Below are 15,878 nucleotides of genomic sequence, written 5' to 3'. Positions count from 1 at the left end.
TCCAGCATCAGAAGAAAGTTCCAAGGAGCTTCCCAGGCAGTTAACAAAACAAGCATCTTTTAGCCAAACATAATGGCTAATCATCCTAGCATTTGAGCATTTGACAGAGAAGCAGATCAGGAGTCAAAAGCCAGCCTTGGCTACTTAAGTGAGTTGGAGGCCAGCCAGAGCTACATGAGACCACACCAAGGCAAGTATGGTTTCACTGGAAATGCTGCTCTCAGGTGAGCTAGAGGACTGATGCCCACGAGGAGGAGCCAGCTGTGTAGACAGGGCCTGTCCATCCCGAGGGTGTCTCTGAAACACTGCAGCCTGGGACAGTGGGCAGGGCAGGGAAGAGGACATCTGGCATCTATCCACACATCCCACAAACAAGACTAAGGAGATCCCAGCAACACTAGATCACTTGCTCTGTGGCTGACACAGTAACAATGAAACCCAACAGGTATATGTATTACGAATGTTAAATGTGGAGTGTACCACAGTGAGCACATGGAGGCCCACCGCATGACCTGAAACAACCACACTGCCGTCTCTGGCATCTCCTAGAAGTGCTTCAAGAGAATCACACAGGTTGAGGTTTGACCTTAATGTTAAATTGGTAATGAATAAAAACCCAAGTCAGATCCCAGCTATCGGCCACAAAGATGAGCTTGGGTTAGGTGACCAGGTACACTTTGGCTGTCAAACCAAGCAATCAGTCTTCCTGGGGGATCCCCGGTGCTGTAGGAAGGAGTCTGGAAGATATAAGCCTTTAGCTACAAAAGAATGCAGCCATGCAGGCCACCGTGGCATGGCACACAGGGACAAGTCTGCACTTATCTCCCAGTAATGAACTTTCAACTCCTTCACTTTTCCCGATCCCTTTGCATCTGGAGCAGAGCCCTGGCCTACAGGTTCTCCACAGGCTCTGGATTGTGGACATGTCTGACTGCAGTGACATGAGAGATGGCTCCTAAGCCAGCAGCCAGACCCTTCATCTGCAGGCAGCCAACGCCAGGCAGCCTGCAGCTGACCTCAGGGCTTCCCAAGGGACAGCACAGACTGACATATGACAGCAGGAAACAAGGAGCAGGCGCTGCTACACTCCCAGCTACACTGGCAGCTGCTCCCTAACACACTTCTGAAGCAGTGCCAATTCTTTTCAGACTAAAAAAGAGTGGCAGTGGGCAGGGCTGGAAGAGGGCACTGAGGGAACCGGGACACACACCATCTGCTTTTCCTCCATCTGCTGCCAACTCTGCAGCTCCACCTAAAACCCAACTGAGATAATGCGAAACTGCTGCTAACCCTAAAATCAATGCAAGAAGCCCCGGGACCTTTCAGCACTATCTGCACATGAAACTACAAGTCCCACCAAGAGTCTACTAGGGGCAGAACCAAAGTAAAAGAAAGGAAGCCCTTGTGCAGGAGTAGACGCTTCCCAGTGGAGATGAGTGTGGCCGAAGAAAGCCTGGACCACAGCTGCAGGGAAGAAAGCCCAAGAAGCTTCAACTTGTTCCTAACTTGATCCATCCCACCAAGAATTTTTCCACAACCCATGTGCTAGCTCAAACAGTAGTTTTCTCCAGGAAGAGTGGTGGGGTGCTAGAAAGACAACTATCCAGTAATACCTCCAACCACTGACCTGCCCAGAGACTTCATATACACACATTCCTACAGCAAAAGTCTAATTGATTGTGCCCTGCTGTTTATCCCTACACCAGTGTGTGTGTGTACATGTGTGTATACTAGTATGTGTGTATGTGTTTGTACATGTGTGTATACTAGTCAAAGATCAATGTACATTGCCTTCTACGTTCTATATTGAGATGAGGACTCTCACTGAATCTGGACACTGCTAATCCGGCAAGCCCGGCTGGCCAGCAATCTCTAGAAAATCTCCTATACCTACCTCTTCAGGGCTGGAATCAGGGTCACAGCAGGCTTTTCTATGTGGTGTGGGAGCTGGAATCCAGGTCCTCATGCTTGTGTGACAAGCACTTTACCAAGTGAACCATATCCCCAGCTACTAAGTCTTTGGGTCTCTGTCCTAGTTAAGGTTTCTATTGCTGTGATCAAAAGCCACAATCAAAAATAAGTCAGAGAAGAAAGGGTTTATTTGGCTTACACTTCCGCACTGTAGTATGCACATCAGTGAAGGAAGTTAGGACAGGAAGTCAAGCAGGGCAGGAACCTGGAAGTGGGAACTGATGCAGAGGCCATGGAGGGGTGCTGCTTACTGGCTTGCTGTAGGCCGCCCACCCTACTTGGCCGGCCAAATCGGCACTCGGACTCGGCCGGCCAAGACAGCGCGTCAGCCGTTCCGAAGCGGCTGTCCAAGATGGTGCCGGCCTAGGCCTCCGGTAGCAGATACCAGTGCACTGCACATGCGCAACTCAGTTTGGAGGTAGCCCCTCCCGAACGGGGTATGCTAATGAGGTACCAATAGGGTACTATGATCCTGACCAATCACCCCCTCCCAGGCGGGGTATGCAAATATAGTATACTATGAGGCACTGCAAACTGACCAATCGCGCACCTCCATGCGCTCCCCCCCCCCCCCAAGGGCTGAGAGCATATAAGCAGCTCACCCTGGGCATTCGAGGTCTCTCCCTGAAATCTAAAAGAGCGCTTCTACAATAAAGGCTGTTGAGAAGGATCCAGTTGTTCGCGTCTTCCTTGCTGGACAAGTTGGGCGTGACAGCTTGCTTCCTCTGACTTACTCAGCCTGCTTTCTTATAGAACCCAGGACCACTAGCCCAAGGACAGCACCACCCACAAAGTGCTGGGCCCTCTCCCATGACCACTAATTAAGAAAATGCCCTGCAGGCTTGTTTACAGGCCAGCTCTTACAGGCCAGCTCTTTCCTAACTGAGGTTCCCTCTGCTCTGACAACTCTGGCTGTGACAAGCTGACATAAAGCTAGCAGCACAGTCTTGCTCTGTAGCAGCGTCCACAGTGGCCTCTCAAGTGTGGGTGTCCTCGTTCCTGCTCAGCTCCATCATCTTTAAGCCCACTAAGAGGGGTGTGTGTGTGTGTGTGTGTGTGTGTGTGAGAGAGAGAGAGAGAGAGAGAGAGAGAGAGAGAGAGAGAGAGAGACAGACTACTATATGCATATGTCTGCATGGAAAAGGGGTTTGGCACACACATGTAGAGGCCGGAGGGAAACATCAGACATCTTCCCCCCATTGCTTTCTGTCTCACTCCACTGAGACAGGGCTTCTCCCCACATATGAAGCACCATGCTTTCCCCTGGTTGCAGTGGTTCCTCCTACACGTCATCTCCAGAGCCCTAGGAAGATGTGGTCTTGTTGCTGAGCCAGGAGAGGACCTGGGCTAAGAAACGGCAGGTGGTGCAGCAGACCACATGCAGAGCCTGAGCGAAGCTCCCAAGCTGAAGCCTAGCCACACCTCTGATATGAGGTTCTCTAGAACAAAAGAGTGGGCCTCCAACACAGGTGGGCTTTGCCACTAAACTGGGGGTGATTGGGGGACCTTAAAGTAGAGGAAGGCAGACACAGTACCAATAGTGATGTGGGGTGGGAGTGATCCAGTTTGATGAACCTCCATGTCTTAGTATGACCTCACTTAGAAACAGGGCCCCTAGAGGAAAAGTACAGGCCCTAACCTAAAGACAAGTGGCTTTCCAAACTTAGGGACATCTAAACACGAGGTACAATTCTAGAAGGCCATGCAACAACAGAAGCTATCTAGGATGATGTGACCATAAGCCAAGGAATACCAAGGACCTGGTACAATAAGCAGAAAGCCCTTCCAGAGCCTCATGAAGTAATGAAGGCAACATGGCATCCTCTGCACACTTCTGTACAGGCATACTGGCTTCCACTGAACGCCTCAGTAGAGATGGCTGGGTCCTCTGCAGGCTCTACAAGTGCCCTGGACTCCTCTGCATTCCTCTATCCAGGTGGTCTTACCTCCTCTGAAGATCTCTGGCCTTCAGAATGCTGGTTGAGGCATTTATTTCATTCTAAGGATCCAAGTAGGAACCAGGGGTTTGGAGTCCAAATCCCAAAACACAAGCAAGCCTTTCACTTGAGGCTACCAACTGGACCATAGGCTGATAAGAACTTCCCAGAATACCCTAAGGCTTCTCTCTAAAGGCCCCTGTCCTCTCCTGCAGCTGCTTTGGGTCAGGTCAATGCCCTTCAAAGGAGCCACCAATGGTCTCCTTTAACTGCTTCCCTAGGTCCTCTCCCCACTCTCTAGGGCCCCTTCCTAACAGGGGTGACAAAGATAAACACTGGGTCCCTGCTGGGTGTCAGTAGGAATCTGTAGCGTTTTAATGTAAAGGAGTCACCAGAATCCAAAAAAATACACAAAATAGTGACTTTAACAGCCAAATTCCAGCTCTGAACTGGGCAGAATATACCTAACTGACAGCCTGAGGAGGCCTGGAGGAAGAGCTTCACATATCCATCCATAAAGACAAAAGACCTCCCGTGCACACTAGAGTGTGACCACTTGGCTGGCAAGGCAGTGTACACAAGCTGCCCAGTCTGCCTCACTGGAGTTGAGTGCTGCAGGCACACCATCCTCCGGTCCTTAAGTCCAAGCACTTCTCAGAGCTCTGTGCCCCAGGACTCTGCTAGCAAGGCGTACAGCACTCAGCCCTGAGAGCCTGACTCTGACCCTGGAACTCAGAGAGTAATGTGTGATGGGAACTGACCAGTCTTGAGAAACTCCCCATAAGCACCCCAGCCTCTCACTCGAATCGCAGAGGCCCCCCGGGGTTGAAGTGGGAAACAGCAACCGTGTCCCCACTAAAGCATAGTGGCTGTTGCCAGCCACTTGGAAAAAAAACGCTTCCTTAACATAAGATGACAGTTGCTCTTTATGGCAAGTCTTGTGACTTGTCATAAGCAAGAGGCCACTTTGACTTAACTAAGACCCAGATTCCAAAACACCAGAGCATGGATTGTTTGGGAGTGGAGAAATTCTGTAAGAAAAAAACCCCACCACTTCCAAGAGTGGACTGAGACAAAAGGCAAAAGGAGAGCCTGTGTACAGCTGTCCTTGTTCCTATGGTAACACTTGACACTGGAAAAAGGCCCCAGTACAAGGAAAGACCCCTTCCTCACAGTGGCTCCCCTTTAGAAATGACCCATTCCAGAGACAGGGTCAAGCTACAGCCTCACCCACTGAGGAAGCCATGTACCCTTCCTCCTTCTGTCTAAGGCTGGCAGGTGATGGTGCCGAGAGTGGGAGGAAGCTGCAAGAAAACAGACAAGAAAAGCACCCAGCTGCTGGGGGCACTGATGCCTAAGACCTTAGTGGCTGTAATCATCTTATGTCAGAGGATCTCACGGCCCTGCCATTCAATCTAACCTGAACACAAAGACTCAGGATGCCTGGGACAGGAGAGGACAGTAGAATGGGATCGTGTGAGAAGCTTCAGGGACCTTGGGGCCCCAGTCCAATAGCGCCCAGGGCTACCTGAGGTTAGCACCAGCCAGGGCTCTGGGTTCTCAGCACAGATGTCACCTTGCTTTGTTATTCTGAGCTGCACTGTGCCTGTAAGGACAGTCTGGGACACTGACTCATTTGCTCAAGCCCATAGGGCCAATAAAACCAAGTGAGCAGAGGAGGCCTTATAGGCAGTGGCACAGCCTGGTGCCTCCATGTTGGACTCACCACTCGCCTGTGACAGGTTCATTAGGGAAGAACAAGGAGAGCGATGGCACAGCCAGCCATGGCACCAAGAGACTGCACAAATGTCACCAACCTCAAAGAACAGCCCAACTCTTCACACTAAACTTCTTCTCCTTCAGCATCTCTCAGGAAAGAGCACAGCCTTAGGACCGGGACATCTGCCAATGGCTAGCCTTCTGGGACAGCATGCTCCCCAACTCTCTGAAGGAGACTACTGAGAGCTCAGATTAGGAGCCTCTAAAGTACCTCCAAAGGAGACAGTGTTGCAAAAATCAGTGAGAGCTGACTTGCTCCAACTCACTATGTATGTGGCACTCAAGGACCAAGGCAGGCCCCAGCCAATGCTCTGCCCCTGGCCTTGTAACACTTCAGTGTGCACTGCTTTGCTGCTGTCCTTCCCTCTTAGTGGTCCAATGCTATCATTAGGCACATCACTATGACCTTACATTTTCAACCTGAAATCCATGGACAACCAGACCTGTTGGTGCAAGGCTGTAGCCCCAACTACTGAGAAAGCTGAGTCAGGAGGGTCCTGGGCCTTCCTAGACTACATCTTAAATCAAGTCCTGGGCTAGAGACTAAATCCAGGGCCAGCCTGTAAAGGTTAGTGAGACCCTACCTCAAAATGAAAAACACAAAATGAAGCTGGGCATAGTGGCCCACACCTTTATCACTTGAGAGGCAGAAGCAGGTGGATTTCTATGAGTTTCAGGCCAGCCAGAATTACAGAGTGAGGCCCTGTCTCAAAAAAAAAAAAAAAAAAAAAAAAACAAAAACAAAAATCAGAAAGGGGCAGTTATACACCTCAAAGTCTATAACTCAGTGGTATAGCACTTTCCTAACAAGGGCAAGAGTTTAGTACCCAATATCTTACAAAATAAACATAGAATTCATATATGCAGACAGGCCCTGGCTTGTGGGTTCTCAGCTGCAGGGTGGTGTGAAACTATGCCACACAACCACTGTTGATAGTGAGGACTAGCTCGGGGGACTGGGAGGATACCACAGTGTATCAAGCAGGTTTTGTTTGGCAGAGGGAGATGATCAGCGTGTTCTAAGTCAGAATTAGGGAAGGAGTGTGCATGTGGCGGTGTGTAAGCGCTAGGCTACAATGCCAGCACAGGCACTCAGCAGCAGTGCTGAGGGCCCCAAACTCCCCCAAAGACAGGGCTGAAAAGAAAGGGGCTGAACCTGCTCCCATTGCTATCAATAGTATCATAGTTAACAATCTGAAAGTGAATTGGAAGCCTGACAGGAGAGATGGAAAAGTTGGGGAGGCAGGTACTGTGGCACCCAGCTTTAATCCCAGCACTTGGAAGGCAAAAGCATGCAGATTTCTGAGTTCGAGTCCAGCCGGGTTTACAGAGCAAGTTCCAAGACAGAGAAACCCTGTCTAGAAAAAAGAAACAATAACATCAGAAAATGATAAAATCAATCAAAACTGATCCTATGATTACAAGGTCTGCCCCTACCTGGGCTGTCTGAAGTCCCTGAAGAGAACAGGATGAGGGATATAAGAGGGAACCGGGGACAGCAGCGGAACAACCTAGCCTGAGGTAGCTTTGGAGTGTTGAGTTCATCTCACCTTAGACAACTAACACAGCCCCTTCAAAATGCCCTGGCTCCAGTGTCCAGGCTGAAACAACAAAAACAAGCATTTCTCAGAGTTAGCTATAAAAACAAATCACAACATACTTCCCAGCCACAGACTGTGTCCAGCTTCTCATAGATTCTTCTGTCATAAGCTGTGGGACACAGTGCCAAGAAAGTCACCAGGGACAAAAACAAGACGCCAAAGTAACATGCAAGCCTAACCCCGCCACACACACTGCTCAAAACACTGCCTAGGTACACAACAGGCCTGTCTTTGCGCACTTGGCAAAAGTCGGTTCAATTCTCACAACAAGCCTCTGGAGGCATGCAGCTGCTCCTCATCCTGTCAGAGCTTGGCTGCTCCAGAGGACAGAGAACCACAGAGATGACTGTCCAAGATACCTGAAGCTCAATCAGCTAGAGGCAGGCAGTTCAGAGAGAGTCACAAGTTTAAGGATCAATACTCCTGTCTACCTGTGAGTGGAGAGAAGCCCGTGCCATCAGGCCTAGCACACACAGGTTTATATTTATAGAGTTCATTTCTGATTTTAAAAACATTGTGTGTAGGCCTGTGTATCTGTATGTGAGTATATGCAAATGAGTGCAGGTGCCCAGAGGCCAGAAGTAGGCATCAGACTCCCTGATGGTAAACTTACAGGCAACTGTGCACCACCTGACATGGAACCTGGGAACTGAACCCAAGTTCTCTACAAAGCAACCAGTGCTCTTGGTTACGGAGTCACTTCTACAGCCTCAGCTATTTTTAAATGGGTTTCCAATAAAATTCAAGAATTCTCTTTTGACTTATCAAAATGAACAAAATGAAGGAAATATATATATATATATATATATATATATATATATATATATATATTGCTATCTACAGCACAAACACCATTTGTGTGAAAACCTGGACTATCTTAGACTAGCAGGTTAAGCTGACAACAGCAGTCATCTCTCACACTGGTTCACAATAAACATGATGTGTCAAAACCGGTGTTCAGGAGCTCAGGAGTGGGGCAGAAAAGCAAACACTACTAAAGCCATAGTGGGGCCCTGATTGCACATGCTATGAGAGAAAGCCCCTGCAGTCACGTGTGAAATCACTCTCGCCATGGCTAAGCACATCACCCCCTCCAGACATGCTGCCATCAACAACTGAATCAGCTGGCTCAGGCACCAGCTGTCCCCTCAACAAGCCACAGAAGGAAAGCTGAAGAGGCAGCAGTAGCTCACATCAACGCTCAGGATGGTGGGCAAAGTGACTAGCCAAGACCAAGGCCAGCCCTGCTCAAGGGAGCCACTAGTTTACTGGCCTCAAGAAGTCCCCATGAGCTCAAAAAGGTCACTGTTTAGCATTTTCAATGCACCCAAGACAACTCAACCTTCAATCCTATGACTGTTAGCATTTAAGGACTTTTATCTTCAGAGTCTTCTGACAACCCACAAACTAAAAAGACTCCACTGTACTGACTATGAAGACTGAAATCCCTCTGACCTGACAAGAAGTTAGTACTGCAACAATACACTTATCCCACCACAGCCCCATTCTGGAGCCCTGCCCTGTCAGATCCCCTCACAAGAGGTCCTAGACTTCTCTGACCCTGCTTTGATTTCCCACCCAAGCTCCACCTAAACAATTTCATCAGACCACAACAACCCTATTTAGACTACTCCAAAACCATCCTAGCCCTGACCATGCCCACAGCTAGAAGACAGGAACAGGGGCAGCAGCAGTGTGTCACCCACCTCCAGTGGTTCTATGGCTTCACCTGAGAAGAAAGAGTTCCAATCAGCTTAAATAATCTGCCAAGCTCCCAGAGCGGACTCTTCAGTGAGAACCATCGGAAACAAAGCCACAATGCAACAAACCCCTGGGGGCCCAGGCTCCACTAGCCCTCACTTTCCCACAGCTGCAGCTACAACCTGTGACTGCAGATTAAATCCAACTCTAATGGAAGGGCACATAAAGGTGGGAAGCTAGCACCACAAGAAGACACACTGGCCAGAAGACAGGGGACACAACAGCCTGTGTGTACAGGTGCTGCAGCCTGAGGCTAAACTCAGAGTGCTTGGCCAGGCTCAGAGGAGCCCGAGATCAGTTCTGATGTGCAGCCTACACTTATGAACCAAGATAAAGCACAGTTTTGAGAACCCAGACAAAGACCCTCTAAGTCATGTTTTAAAAGATTCTGTTAAATTTTGTATTTCACCATCCAGGGAATCCCCTGCCTCCTCCCTCTACTGACCAGAGATACTGAGTACTGAGTGCTATGTACAGAGTACGGAGAGATACTGAATACTGAGTGCAGAGTGCTGTGTACAGAGATACTGAGTACTGAGTGCTGTGTACAGAGTACAGAGATACTGAGTGCAGAGTGCTGTGTACACAGTACAGAGATACTGAGTACTGGCCACTGCAGCAAAGGCCTGGAAACCTGAAGTAAGAAGACAACAGGCAAATAGCAGTGACCTCTAGGGATAGAGTGGCCAAGAGCAAGCAGAGCCCCTCTAGAGCTGGTTAGTGCAAACAGAGGAGCAGACATGGATAGCATGTAGCCCCCTCACCCCCATTCCCACATCACTCACTGAGAACAGCCACTAAAGCTTCAAATGTTCCCATTCTCCAACCACACTTGTCCACAGTAGCTGTCTACACTGGGAGCTGCTGTGCACCTGACAGGCCAACTTCAGATGGCTCTAACCTCATTAATCCTGAATCTCTGATGCCCAAGTCCTCCTATGACAGACAGCCTCCCTCTAGGGACACAGCCGTCCCTGTCACCCTGCTGCAGCCTTGATGCAGCAAGCCCCAGATCCTTCCCATATAGATGTCTTTCCAAGCTTTTACAACCAAGGACAATGTCCTAGTCACACCTTCCCTATACATCTACAGCACCTGCAGCCAGTCTTAGGGAAACAGTCCAGCGTTCCCATGAGGATGCTGGGAGACCTGAGAGCAGCTCAGCTAAAGAATCCAAGATCAACAAACACAGCCCTCTTGTGGACCTAGGAAGAAAAGTGACAGGGCTGACTGTCCCCAGCATAGGTCCGGGCTCTTTGGCTCTACTGAGGACATCAAGGTAAATTAAATGGGGCATTTGTGCTTTCTGTACCATAATGAGGCCGTGCTGAGTCAGATGACCAAACAGACTCGAGAACCAGCCAGACGACAAAATGAAGACAGACTCTCCACAAGTGAAAAGTAAGACAACGGCTAATGGTCCGGCCAGAAAGCAGCTCTTCCTGAGCACATGGTGCTCACTGCCATCCGAAGGCAAGCTGCTTCTGGGAGAGAAGGGGGGCCAGCAGTGGGTGCCCTTTGATATTCGGTCCTGGACACAGTGACACTGGGAAGCAGAGGGCATTAAGAAAGTATGGGGGTTCACATGCAGAAAGAATTAGAGATGGGCAAGTTACTTCTCAGTGTGACAAGTGACCAGCATGGCAACTTCTTGTAGGGAGGCTGCGTGGAGCAGAGTTGGCAGCAATGACAGGCTTCTGAGACACTACAGACAGGGGCAGAACCAGAGGTGTCACGACCTAGAAGCTCAGGCAATGGCTCTTTCACAGCCATAAGCTGCCATGCCTGGGGTTAGATGGAATCTCTGCCCTCTCTGCCCTCTCTACCCTCATGTTAGATGGCAGGGCCAAGGAAAAGCCCTACTGTGTTCATTTCCAATTCCAGGTGGAACTCTATTCACAATAGAAACAGTGGGGAACTTAGGTGAGGCTTCACTTTTGTCATCTACGAAAAGGTGCAGCCTTCCCAACATACACCCAACATAACAAACCCGAACCATGTTACCAAAGGCGGAGAGAGGAACCAGCTTCAAGCCTGGCTGGGCCTCTGCTGTCCCAGCTGACAGGAAGAAACTCTCCAAGAGGAAGGCATGAGAGCTGACTTCCGCTACTTGTTCCTAACTGCTCAAGCCTGGCAGCCATGACTAGAGTCTCTTTAGCGCTGACTCTCTCCAAAGCAGGTAGTACGAGGAAGTCACAAGGATCTTCCTTCCAGCACAGAGAGCACTAGTTTGGAAAACAAGGAGCCTCCTGCATGGTGAGTGAGCTCCGTGTCTCCAAATGAAAGCTACAGTACACTAACAGGAGCCTGTCCTGACTACTCTTAACCCAGAACTAAAACCAATCTTCACAAAAACTCCTTAAAGGCCACACCATGCAAACAAACCCCACTGCCAGCACCAGCTTCCCTCCCCCCAGGAGCGCATCCTCCTGGGGACCCATAGCCTGGGGCACTTGACTAATCACACATGTCCTCCAGGTATATACAATAGAGACTGGCTCCCCTCACCTCAGAACAGGAAGTGTTTAACAGCATTATCAAGACCCAAGCCTACCTGGTCCGTCAGATTCTCATGGAATGTTGCAGACAGTAATGAACTAGCGGGGACTTTCTTCTCCAGTGTAAAAACCAATGTGAGAGCCCAGGAAGTACAGCGCAGGACAGAGCCCACCTGTCCACACTCCTAGACAGCTCAGCGCAGCTCCCTCTTGCTGAAGGCAACCCCACCCCCACCCCACAGCAGTGTCTCGCTGAGGAGGTCAGACTGCGCAGGCGACAGTGAGGAGTGCGTGGGAAGGCTGAGCACTTACCTGGCCGTCCTGACCCACGTGGTGGATCTGCAGATTGCCCTGCACGGTGCAAAAAGGAAACAGTGAGAACTTCCCTACATGAGTCAGAAATAACCAGGAACCTACTAAGTCTACAAAAATGCAACCCCTTTCAGCAATAAAACCCACAACAACAGAACAAGTATTACAAGCTGGGTCTCTGGCTTTTCCTCTTACAGTCAAAGTGTAAGATGATAAACCCATTCCCTCAACTCTGACCCATGAATGAGGACGGCTTTTTTTTTTTTTTTCCTTTTTCTTTTAAACAACTGTAGATTCACAAGGTGTGTGCACAGTAGCCCAGTATAGCCCACGGCAGAGCAGTGTCCCCACAACAGGAATACAGTAACAATCAGAGCACTGCCTGCTTGTGTCATAATAGGTAGGGAGCCACTCCCACGGCTGGGACCAAAGGATCCCTCTGCGTCTGCAGTGTCTTCACAGGGCTCATTTCACACCAACATCGACTGCCAGGGACACCAGAAAAGCATCCCAGTCACCCCACCACACCAGGCAGTCTCTCCCAGAGAGCTTCCCAGGCTCTGCTGGAAAGGCATGCTTCCACACACTGAGTGTATGACTGTACAGCCTATGACCGGGACAGGACACCTGACTCACCTCACTGTCCTGTGTGATCTGCACCTGCTCCCCTTGAGGCACCTGGGCAATATGGAGGTGGCCCTGTGGGATCCACAGCAAGAAAGGACACCAAGAAGCATCAGAGGAAAACAAACCGAAGGGAACAGAAGCACCCTCTGCCACCTTCATGCCTGGCTGCTTTCAGCCCAGGAGAGTAGGCACCTCAGAAACTGCTGGAGACCAAGGAGCTTTGGTTCCACACACAGCCCAGCTGGTGAAATGTGTGCACAGTCTGAGCTCATCCCACAGCCTCCAGAAGCAGATGCTCATCACATGATTTATAAACTTGCTGAACCTCTCCATGTTACTTACCAACTAAGAGTGTGCACGTAAGGGTGGCAGATGGGAGGAGCTGGCTGTGTACCGCACTCAAGTGGGCAGATGTTAAACTCACATTTAAACAATTCACAGAAACAACTAACAAATATGGCTCCACATAAGCTCAGAGCTCTGACTCCTATCAAAATGTACTCTGGGAGCAGTAAAAATGGCTGAGTTTAAAGACACTTGTTCTTTGCAGAAGACCTGAGTTCAATTCCCAGCACCCACATTGGACAGCTCACAATACCCCATATAACTCCAGCTCCAGCCCTCTACAGGTCCAGGTACTACATACCCAGCACACACTGAAGAGCTGCACAGACGCCAAGGTCTTTCCCCAGCCTCCTCCCACGCTCCCCAGACATGGAAATAAAGTGGTATGCACTACCTGTACCTGTAGGATCTAGAGCCCTCTTCCCTGTGGGATCTAAAGCCCTCTCTGGTCTCTGTGAACGTGCATTCACAGGCACAAGCCCTACACACAGCTAAAAAGTAAACAAGTAAATCTTTATCTTTGAAATCCTATCTTGGCCCCAACAGATCTTACAGCAAACAGCCTATTGCAGGTGTTGGGGCACTTTTGCTCCACTGTTCACAGACACCTGTGCCAAATCGGTCTACTCCCATGCTTTCAGAGTCCCCCAGCCAGACGAAACGCCCCACTGGTGTCTAGTCAATGACACAATCAACAAGCCCACGAGAGCCAGAACTTACAGTCACTCTGCTTCCTTTACTGCCCCACAGCCCAGTGGGCCAAAAGCACCAGCACCCCAGTGCTACCCTCAAAGTCCTTGCTCTCCCAGAAGTTTCTGAGGTGCATACTTCCTGTTCTGGCACTTTCTACTGTCTGCTCAGAGGGTGCAGAAGACTCTAGTTAGCCTTTGTGTGGACACAGCACCCAAACTGAGGCCTGCCTCTTCACTGTGCGGTGCCTCCAGGAGCCCAGAGCACACTGAAGAACTGTGCACAAACGCCAAGGCCTCTCCCCAGCCTCCCCCCACTGCCCAGACATGGAGTAAAACGGTACGTACTACTTGCACCTGTCCATCCTCTCCGATCTGGTGGATCTGGACTTGCTGTGCGTTGGCCAATGCGTAGTGTAGGGCCTGTGGCTGTGACTGCTGGAGCTCACTGGTGGGGGGAGGGGTTCCCATCATGGTCTCTGTGGAACATAGGAACAAGTGTTAGGACCTCAGGTCCCACACACAGAACGAATGACACCTGACATCTTGGCTCCCTCATGTCTCCCCCCCTGCAGTTTCTACAGAAGAGGAAAGGTACCTGGCTCCTAGATTCAGGTGAGTGTATCTCTGCTCTGCAAAGTTGTCAACAGCAAGTCAGGGGAACCGAGATTTGTGACAGAGTCAAGCATTGTAAAGATTCAATGACACCACTGTAACAAAGCGTTTCTCCTACAAATACCTACACAAATAAACTACTGAACTACTGCAGGGCTTGAGGTCTGTCCACAGAAATCACCCACAGGGCTATGCTAGGGCCAACCCTGCAGTAGAGCTGCAATATGTGGCATTTCTCCAAAGACAAATGTAACTCAAAGATACATCTGCAAAACAGTTTATTTCCAATGTTTAATCAAAGCAAGGTACATTTGATTTGGTATATGATATATTAATTTTAATTTCAATACTAACTATAATTTTTCCCCCAGTTCTGGAGATTGAACCTAAAGCCTCCGGCACACGTGTTCTGACACTTCAGCCTCTAACTATAATGACATTGCAAGCAGAATTTTTTGAAACAAAAAATTAGGGCTTGTAATTTTTTTTAAAATTTTTGATGTATATTATGCAATTCTGTGGGAGAGAGTTGTAATGATTGGTCAGAACAAACATGCTGGGCAAATGCCCTGAGCCCTGAGAAAGTAGACTGCCATTTTGTACAGAAGAAGAAATACAAAGGATGTGAAGATGACTACAAAGAAAAGCCCTGTGTCCTTTCCACAGCAGTGTCACAGTGTGGCCCGTGTGGTTTTAAAGACACCATGACAACAATTAATCCTGTGGATTCGCACACATGCACAGGCAGAAGATGGAAGAGCTGGCCCCTCTGCCATTCTAAACTACTGGCTACTGCACAGATGCCAGCTCCTGTGTCCTGCACAGTAAGACCAGAGTGTATGAATGTTTACACAATGCTGACAAATGAAAACATTCACTTCCCAGGCTCTGCAAGCCAGTTTCCAGAAGCTTGTGTAAAACTTATGACTCTGTGGTTTGTATCCAAACTGACAGGGACTGAGCCATCATTAAATAAACTAGCTTTGCAGGGCATAGTGGCATATCTGTAACCCCAGTATTCAAGAAGCTGAGGAGGATCACAAGCTGAAAGTGGCTGGAACTATACTGTAAGACCTGGTCTCAAAACAATAAACAAGGGATGGAGCCATAGCTCAGTGGTAGAGTGCTAGCCTGGCATGCATAAGGTCAGAAGTTCTAACCCCAGCACAAAACAAAAACAAACAAACAAACAAACAAAAAAAACCTAGCTAGCCAATTTAGTAAATGTTCTACTTCTGAAAAAACACCATGACCAAAGCAACTTATAAGCAAAAACCTTTAACTGGAGGTTTGCTTCCAGTTTCAGAGGGTGCATCATGGTGGGGGGCAGGGCAGCAGGCGGGCTGGCACGTGCTGGAGCAGTAGTAGGTAAGAGCTTCCATCTGATCCACAAACACAAGACGGAGACCTCAAAGCCCACCTCAAGAAACACATCTCCTCCAACAGGGCCAGACCTTCTGATTCTTCCCAAAACAGTAGACCAACTAGGAACCAAACATTCAAATATAAGCTTACGGGGGTCATTCTCATTCAAACGACCACCCTAGCCTTGACACAAACTCATAAGAGCCAGTGAGATATCTGAACAGGTAAAGACACTTGCCACCAAGCCTGTCAACCTGAGTCTTATCCCCAGAAACCACACGGGAAAAGAAGAAGCAACTCGAGAGATGTTCCTGAGTTCCACTCATGTGCACAGCACACGCATCCTCATGACCATGATCCCCGACACATAGGCACTGG

At 49.3% G+C, this 15,878-nt stretch overlaps 1 protein-coding gene across 8 annotated transcripts in view; it reads right to left on the bottom strand.

The window, feature by feature from the left end:
• The window catches only part of Banp (BTG3 associated nuclear protein), a 73,124-nt gene that overhangs the window by 6,605 nt on the left and 50,641 nt on the right, over positions 1 to 15,878 (bottom strand). For 7 of the 8 annotated variants that reach the window (XM_034522265.2, XM_076915986.1, XM_076915985.1 and 4 more), the window contains 3 exons: positions 13,869 to 13,999; positions 12,496 to 12,558; positions 11,860 to 11,898 (listed from right to left, as the gene is read on the bottom strand). In XM_034522265.2, the coding sequence (XP_034378156.1) occupies positions 11,860 to 11,898; positions 12,496 to 12,558; positions 13,869 to 13,999 (233 nt within the window). Of the gene's footprint in view, positions 1 to 11,859; positions 11,899 to 12,495; positions 12,559 to 13,225; positions 13,265 to 13,868; positions 14,000 to 15,878 lie in introns of those variants that run through there. The other variant, XM_076915989.1, reaches the window with a different exon arrangement.

Source organism: Arvicanthis niloticus, chromosome 18, assembly GCF_011762505.2.
Source record: "Arvicanthis niloticus isolate mArvNil1 chromosome 18, mArvNil1.pat.X, whole genome shotgun sequence".
NCBI lineage: Eukaryota > Metazoa > Chordata > Mammalia > Rodentia > Muridae > Arvicanthis > Arvicanthis niloticus.
The sequence above is the reverse complement of the archived record's forward strand: the minus strand, read 5'-3'. Positions and strand labels throughout refer to the sequence as shown.